This window comes from Octopus bimaculoides, chromosome 3 (genome assembly GCF_001194135.2).
Source record: "Octopus bimaculoides isolate UCB-OBI-ISO-001 chromosome 3, ASM119413v2, whole genome shotgun sequence".
Classification (NCBI taxonomy): domain Eukaryota; kingdom Metazoa; phylum Mollusca; class Cephalopoda; order Octopoda; family Octopodidae; genus Octopus; species Octopus bimaculoides.
The window spans coordinates 90,442,531-90,451,332 of record NC_068983.1 but is presented as its reverse complement, the minus strand read 5'-3'; the positions used below and the strand labels follow the sequence as shown (position 1 = coordinate 90,451,332).

The window sequence follows — 8,802 nt, the reverse complement described above, 5'->3', positions numbered from 1 at the left end:
AGGTCCCATGGATGAGCTGCTGCTGGATAATGGCACTGCATTTCGCTCGGAGGTGCTGAAAGAAATGCTTGACGGGTGGCAGGTCAGCCGCTTCTTCAGGGCGGCATACCAGCCAAGTGGAAATGGAGTGGTGGAAAGGCATCATCGTACCATCAAGACCATGGCAGAGAGGGGCCACATTTCGCCAATCGAGGCCGTATTTTGGTACAATATGTCGCCCAGGTCAGGACAGGCTGAGGAGTCGGTGCCACACAGGGCAATATTCAGGTATGAGTGGAGGCATCTGTGTATTGCATCAATGCGACTCGGGGGAGAAGAAGAGCACACCTTTGTGCAAATCGGGGAAGAAGTTTGGGTAAAACCCCCAAATGCACGGTGTACATCACAATGGGGTAAAGGAACTATAACCTCCATCAATTCAAAGAACGTCTCGGTCGATGGTATGCCATGCCATGTTTTGGATATGCGGAAGATTGTCAATGCTTCAGAGGATGGAACCAGCAATAGTGAGCAAGATGATGAAGACAGCAGCAGTAGGCAAGATGATGAAGGCAGCGCGCCAGGAACTCAGGCCAGTCCCGGGGTCGCACAGCGACCACAGAGACAGAGGGAGTGGCACCCTCCTCCCTGGTTGGCTGATTACGAAACCAATTAAGGTAGTTTGGGAGCGAGGAGTGAGTGGGAGAGCCGATTGAATGATCTATAGATCAGGGGGGGGGCGTGTGGTGTTATGGGCTGTGATGAGCTATGTGTTGTTGGTGGAGAGAGATGAAGCAAACGGAAGTGAAGCCAGACCGGAAGTCGGACACATGCTGTCGAATGCCAGCACGTGGGGGCAGTCAGAAGACAGAGAGCTTACGAGGAAGACGTGTTTTGATCTGGAGCGATCGTTTACTCCGCCGCAATCGACGAGGTAAGGTCCTAGCGTTTCATTCTGTCCTTTTGCTTCTTCTTGTCTTTTTCCTCCATCACACCACACTGGGAATCAGTATTGAAGTGATGATGATGTCATATCTGCCTTTGATGACTTTTTTGATCAACAGGATGAAAGCTTTTTCACTAATGAGATCAGAACACTGCAACACTGATGGAAGAAATGTGTGGACTGTAAAGGAGACTATAGCGTAACTGGCCCTGATTGAGGAGACCTCACTACCACTCATACAAGAATTGCAAGGACAAATTCTGGCAGCCAAGGCCAAGGCCAAGGAGAACTGCTTCATCAAAGCAAAGAAGCTCCCGAACCAGCTGAAGGATAAAAACAACTCTTGTCTGGACCAGTTGCACAACAGAACAACAGGTGGCTTGCCTATAATCCATGTAATGTTCCATGTATTATGCAAACCAAGTTTTCCTAAACTGTGATGGTTTTTGGGTGTGTCTCCAATGAAGGTGACATCACGCTGCTCCACATCTTTGAACAGGACCTTAGACTCAATTTAGATAGCTATGTGAAGCTGCTAGAGACTGTGGTTAATCCCTGGCTGGAGAGGATTGCTACTGAAAAACCATATGTGTGGCAGTAAAATTTGGTTCTTTACCATACCTCCAGAAAGTCAGATGTTGTTAGATAATTTCTACAACTTCACCAGCTCCAATTTCTGGCCTCCTAAACTCCTCAATTGTAATCCCATGAATTACTACATGTTGGACAGTTGAAATAGACACCAACTGCACTCCTCGCATCATTAAGGCCGAGCTGGTGGCCAACATCAATGGAATATTTGAAGATCTTCCCAGGGACATAGTGAGGATCACATGTACTTGATTCTGGAGCCATCTTAAGGCTGTGATGAAAGCTGAAGGTGGCTACTTTGAGTAAACTGTTATCTCCCAGTCATAATCTAGTTGATATATTTTGATTTCTTAAAATACTTTTATTTTTGGATGGGATATTGTGTTTTCTTTTCCTTTTATGCAAACTGTCAAATTCATATACATGTAATTTCCCAGCCTATATCACCACTTACATTGTTAATGTTGGTTTTGCTGTAGTTGAACAGATGTGTATGTCTTTTCATGCTCTGCATGTCAGTAGTCATCTCAGTTGTTTGTCATCTCCTAAGTGAGGTCCAATATCCTGAGATCAGTCTTCACCACTTCATCCCATATCTTCTGGGATCTCCCTCTTTCACAGGTTCATCCACCTACTTGGAACATGCTGCACTTTGTTATACAGTTGTCTTCTTTCATAAGCACTACACACTTGTACATCACTGTCTTCTCTTGTACACCACATCTGATACTTAGTTATTCTCTCAGCATATTTGTACTCAATCAATCACATACACTAATGATACACAGCTAGTGGAGTATGCTCACTTGATTTCTTTTTAGTCCTCTGTTTACAAGGCCCATGTACAGGGAAAAGTGCATGCAACAAAAGGAGGGAAAATGAAATTAAAAGAGAGAGAGAGAGAGAGGGCGAGAGAGAGAGAGGGCGAGAGAGAGAGACAGTGTGTGTGTGAGTTGTATTAAAAACAATATGTTAGAATTTGTTTTTTTTAAAGGAATTTTATCAGTTAAGAGAGTATCCCAATTATGCTTTGTGAATTACTGCAAAGTACATGAACAACATGGAATTTTTAGGATGTAACTGATGGTTTTGCAATGTTAAAAGGCTAATTCCTATAGGTACACTATTGTTCCAAATTAAATTTAAAGGACTAATAAAGATATATGAAAATCTCTTAATAAAAAGACTGAAACTTGAAGAAAAGCTGTTCCCTATTTACACATATGTTCACATACATTCATTAAATGTTTTTATTTTACCTACATAATAATGAATGTTAATATACTATTTTGCTTTATAGATTTCCTCCTATCTGCCCATTTATGGAATTGGATTATGTTGTGAATAAGTCAATGCAGGCCATTCTGACTAACCAGTACATACTCTGTTTACCAAGACTTGTATACTTTCAAGCTGTATTTAAAGCGTAAGTGGCTCTAAACAAAGAAGTACCAATCAGTAAGAATTTAGACTGTCTACTAAAGAGCCTATGGTTCAATTCTAATCAAGTAACTTAGTTCATCTAGATGTAAATAGATATAATAGGTAATGATGAGTAGGTATAAGCATAGAAAGCATTGTACCACTGACCATTAGATAGCTGTGCTGAATTCAAACCTTCTTTCTTTGATATCAGTTGATGTGGTTGAGGCTGACTAATTTAACTTGTTGAGAATACTTTGCATCATGACAAAGTTGTTCCCTATGAGCTTTTACATTATAAGTCCCATTCAACTTTTTCATTTTCAACTCTAAGCAGCTTTTGGGATCAAATCAGTCAACTGTCCACTTTCCTTACAAATCTGTGACAATGAGTTTGTTTGTGAAATTAATATCTATTTATAAGGAGACAAATAGATAATTTATAAAAGAAAATAGCAGAGAAGCTGTTCTGTGCATAGAAATAGAGAATTCTCTATCAGAAATTTTCAGCCCCATTACCTACTCATGATTTATAATTAAAAATAGAAATATTCTAATTGTTTATTTATTATTATAATCCACTGCATTTTACCTTAAAAAAATATCATCCTCTCCACTTTCCAAGTTGTGCAGATCAGATCTCTGTATCTGAATTTTAAGACCATTTCATATTTATGACATTTCTATATTATCTTACAGTACCTTATTTAGTACATTATATCAATTACAGTTTTAGGATCTTACCAATATCACTGTATTCATTTTGTTAGTATGAGACAGTGTTTAGTGTTTTGGTTTGTTCATTTTATTCATTTATCATTTGATATGATATACGACTTCTCATCGTCAATTTTATATCTGAACTGTTATATTATCAAACGTTCCTGATGGTCTCTTATTACTCTCCAACTGTGTATCTTCAACAAGCACTCCATGATATCTCTATTTAATAATTCCTACGACCTGTACACTATAACTGCACATATGACACTCTTCTCAGACTGTACTGTGCATGCACATTTATACTAAATAGTATAGTTCACTTAGCCAATCACAGGGGTGTACAGATTCCCCATAAAACACCTCCCCCCTATGAGATTGGCTTTCCTTTTATTTATTTATATATTTTGTTTTATTGGAGAGAAATTCCTTGGGGAGAAATTGGCCTAGTTTTTCGTTTAGAATCAATCTCTAACATTTCTGTCCTCTTTCTCTTTCCAGTTGACTTGCCCTTTCCTGCAGCAATGGAATATCAAATATATCAAAGTATTTTCATAGGCTCTTGCTGCCTTTCTCGTCCTTCTGTGTATCTCTTTTTTATTTGATTTACATGTCTCTCATGCTCACATGTCTGCCCTTTCATCATATATGTTACTTTACCAAGACGTTTGGTTATTCGTCCTTGTTCCCAACTTTGTTTTCCATATTTGTACCTTTTAAAAAATACTGCGTCACCTATATTGAAATAGTTTGTATTATTAACAGTATTCTTCTGTATTTGTTGTTTCTTTCCTGGTAACAATTTATCAAATACTGATTGTACCTTTCTGGTGACCATTAATTCAGCGGGTGATATACCCGATTGTGTGTTGGGGTTTGGCTTTATTCTATTTTTGAACTCTTTTGCTGTAAATTGTGTGCCATTGTCCGGGACACCAAAACTTGCAAATATTTCATCCCAAAATTCAGTAGTTATTTTCATATTTGGTTTCCTGCACTTACAAATTTTAGGCCATTTTGTGTAGCTATCTACCACTACCAGATAATATACACCTGCAAAATCTATGAGTAGTCTAGACCACAGTATATGTCTTTGGCCACGGCTGAATCTTACTTGAGGTGCCTTAGCTACCAGGGCACATCCCCTACATGCTTTCACCAGTTTCTCAATATCTTTATCCACACTAGGCCAGTAAATGTTAACTCCTTATGAGGGACTTCATCCTTGCACTTCCAGGATGTCTTACATGAAATTCTTTTAGCATTCTATTTTGTAGTACAACAGCTATCACAACCCTCTGAGTGTATATGAACACGTTATCACACATCAAATAGTATTTTGAACCTGTGTTACGCTCAGTGACATAAATTTTTGTATTTGTCTCATTCATTATTATTTTTTTTCGTTTCGTTAATAAATGCATCTTTTTCTGCTTTACTTTTTATCTCTTCTAATATGACTGGTAATTCCCACACAACATTACAGAGAATATTTTTTAATTCAATTTCTGCTTTTAACGCTGTTATTACTGTATCTTCTAGCGGTTCCTTATACTTCAGGATCAATCTCAACAGCCTGTCTGCATGTCCCAATTTCTTTGAAGGCAAAAATTCCATTTTGAAATCATAATTTAATAAGGTAGTCCCCCAGCATTATAATCGATTGGCTGTGTGTGTGGGGACACCTTTTTTTGATCCATATATCATTAATAGTGGATGGTAATCTGTCTGCAAGGTAAACTTTCTGCTGTGCAAGAATTTATGAAATTTCTTCACTACAAAGATAATGGCTAGTGCCTCTTTCTCTATCTGGCTGTAATATTTTCCCACCGATAGTAATGCAGGTGACGCATGTGCAATCGGTTTTACGTTACCATCTTTCAATTTATGTTAGATTACTGCTCTGATCCCAGACTTGCTAGCATCTGATGCTACAATTATTTTTAGTTTCAGATCAAAATGTGCTGATATTAACATTTTTTTAAATCTCTTCAAATGCTTTTTGGCATTCGTCAGTCCAACACCATTTCACATCTTTTTCAGCAGTTTGTTTAATGGTGCTAAGAGTTCATGCATTCTTGGAATATACATTTGATAATAACTTGCAAGACCTAGAAAAGCTTGTAAGGTCGTTATATTAGTTGGAGGAGGCATATCTTTAATTGCGTCTGCCCTCGATGGGTCCGGTCATCATCCATTCCTGTCGATAATTTGTCCTAAATACTTAATTTCAGGTAAGAAAAATTTACATTTTTCCTCACTCAGTGTGAAGCTGTAATCTCTTATTTTTTCAAAAACACACTTTACGTGCTCGACATGCTGATCATGAGATGCACTTTTAATTAATATATCATCCAGGTATGGAATTGCGAATTCACAGTCCGCTAACATTATATCCATAACCTGTTGAAAAATTGCAGATGTAACTTTTATTCTGAAAGGAAGACAGTTAAATTTGTATAACCCTTTGTGTGTATTTATCGTTAACAGCTTGGACCATTCTTCATCTACCTGCAGCTGTAAATAAGCTTCTGATAAATCCAATTCAGAAAAGAGTTTGCCTTCATTAAGCTTGGCAAGAATCTCCTCTGGACTTAGTAAAGGATAGTTATAAGTTTCCAGACATTAATTATATCCCATCGAAAAATCAGCTCAGACCCTTATTTTGTTATTTTTCTTTTTATGTACACAGTTGGTGCTGCACATTCTGAATAGTCTAATTTTTATATTACACCAATATTCTCAAGTCTTTTCTATTCTTTTTCTACTTGATTCAGTGCCACAAAAGGCACAGCTCTCTTTGGTTTAAAAACCAGAATGGCATTTTCTTTTAGTTGGAATTTCACTTTTATTTTCATACATGTACCAAGTTCCTCTGAAAAAACATCAGGATATATTTTTTAAAATTTCATTTTTAACTGTTTGAACTGGTGTGCGACACATTCACATTATTACAGAAAATACTTATGGGCAAATCCCACAAATTAAATGTCTCCATTCACTCTGTACCAAACAGATTCATGGCATTTTCTGATATGTGGACCTTCACTTTGAATGTCTTCCCATGAAATGTTACATCTGGCTTCAATTCACCCAGGAATTGAACTTACTGTCCAGAGACTCCACAAGCTATTTGCTTTGTTTTCTTCCAAGTTTCAATATTTATTATTGAGATATCGCTCCTTGTGTCTAGTTGTAATCTTGTATGTACATTATTAATTTTTACTGATACAAATTTTCGTTTTTTTGTCTCACCATCTGTTTTCATTGAAAACACTTTATTTGTTTGTCCATTCAACCTTTTCTTTTTCGCCCAACACTGTGACTGCTTATGACCCATTTTGCCACAAGCAAAACATTCTTTATTCCTAAAGGAGCAGTACCTTTTGAAGTGCAACTCGCCACAACCTTAACATGGTTTGGGCCTTGTTTGTTTTATATTTTTGTTTGTTATAGGTCAACATGCCTGTACATTTATATTATTATTTTCAATGTTCTCAATATCCTGCTGTAGGTTGATACGTTGACATTCTTTTGCCACTTTTTGCAAGGTTAATTCAGTGTCTTGTGTCAATTTTGTTAATATTCTCGCTTGTATTTCTGCATCCTCACTTGCAGTTAGTCCTTTGACAAATATCAAACATTTAAACATATCTGGGGACAACTCTCCTAATTTGAATTTTTCGCATGCTTTGTTTACAATTCCTGCATATGTAACAATGTCATCATTTTCATTTTTAAAAAAATTTAGGTATTCCCAATGTATGTTGAATAGCGAGCACTTTTCACTGAATATATTAGTTAATATTTTAATTGTTTCTTCAAAAAAAAATTTCTGGCAGCTTTTTTAGTAGAATAAAGTTGCAGTATTTCTCGTGCTCTGACAGAACTAGTTTATGCAAAAGAAGTCTTACCTTCTTTTCGTTTGTTCAGCCTTTGCACTTTTCTTTAAATATTTCTTCATACCTTCTATAGTATGAAGAAAAGGTAATCCCATCTTTGGGATTATACAGGAATTTTTCAATGGAGTTGGCTACTCCATCCGCTGAATGCGATGCTACTGCCTTCTTAGCAATAACTCTATCAACTGCTGGCTTAGCTGTTGTTGTTGCTGTTGTTGTTCATGGTATTCTTGCTGCTGTTGTAACAGCTGCTGCTGCAACTGTTGTTGCTTCACAACAGAAGCTAGTAGTTCTTCCATTTTGACTCTCCTACAAGTTCGTAATCTTGTTACCGCTGATATAACAACACCATTATACAGTGGGAGATATCCTGATCGCCACTGATATGACGTAATGACTTTTCATCGTCACTGTTATATCTGAACTGTTATGATATTAAACATTCCTGATGTTCTCTTATTACTCTCCGACTGTGTATCTTCCATTTCTTTATTGCCCACAAGGGGCTAAACATAGAGGGGACAAACAAAGGGGTTAAGTTGATTACATCGACCCCAGTGCGTAACTGGTACTTAATTTATCGACCCGAAAGGATGAAAGGCAAAGTCGACCTCGGCGGAATTTGGACTCAGAACGTAATGGCAGACGAAATACCGTGAAGCATTTTGCCCGTTGTGCTAATGTTTCTGCCAGCTCGCCGACTGTGTATCTTCAACAAGCACTCCACGATATCTCTATTCAATAATTCCAACGACCTGTACACTATGACTGCGCATGCTCATTTATACTAACTAGTATAGTTCACTTAGCCAATCACAGGGGGTGTACGGATTCCCCATACAACACTATTTTATAATATTCCACTACCTCCATTTCACTTTTGAAATTATAGAACAGAGATCCTTTCAGAATAGGTGTTTAGTGAAGCATGGCCTGCAGAGTTGAAAAATAATTAGAAAATGTATTCTAATCAATAACTTAGGGGACAATAAAAGGGTCCTTTCATTATATCTTTTATTAAAAAATTATCTTTACCTTTATGGCCATTATTTTTTCACTGTAACAGTTTTACACCCATTGTTCTATGAAAGCATTGTATAGACTCTTGTCAGTTTTCTAACTGGAATAAAAGTTTAAAAGTACTCAATTTATTCAAAAGAAATGAAATGTTTAGTGCTTAAAAATTTTTTTGTTACTCAGAGGGTGCTAATTGAAATAGTAAAACCTAAATCATAATCCCCC

The 8,802-nt window shown here is 37.1% G+C and overlaps 1 protein-coding gene across 6 annotated transcripts in view; it reads left to right on the top strand.

The window, feature by feature from the left end:
* Positions 1-8,802, top strand: part of LOC106882308 (epidermal retinol dehydrogenase 2) — a 45,501-nt gene that overhangs the window by 36,246 nt on the left and 453 nt on the right. The window contains exons 4-5 of one of the 6 annotated variants that reach the window (XR_001410981.2): positions 2,817-2,942; positions 5,705-5,892. The exons of 1 other annotated variant lie outside the window; for it this stretch is intronic. Coding sequence is in view for 2 of the 5 variants with exons in the window: in XM_014932939.2 (XP_014788425.1) it covers positions 2,817-2,946 (130 nt within the window). In the remaining 3 variants the exon portion in view is untranslated. Of the gene's footprint in view, positions 1-2,816; positions 2,975-5,701; positions 5,893-8,802 lie in introns of all 6 variants that reach the window. 4 more of the 6 variants (XR_001410980.2, XR_008263695.1, XM_014932939.2 and 1 more) reach the window with 4 other exon arrangements.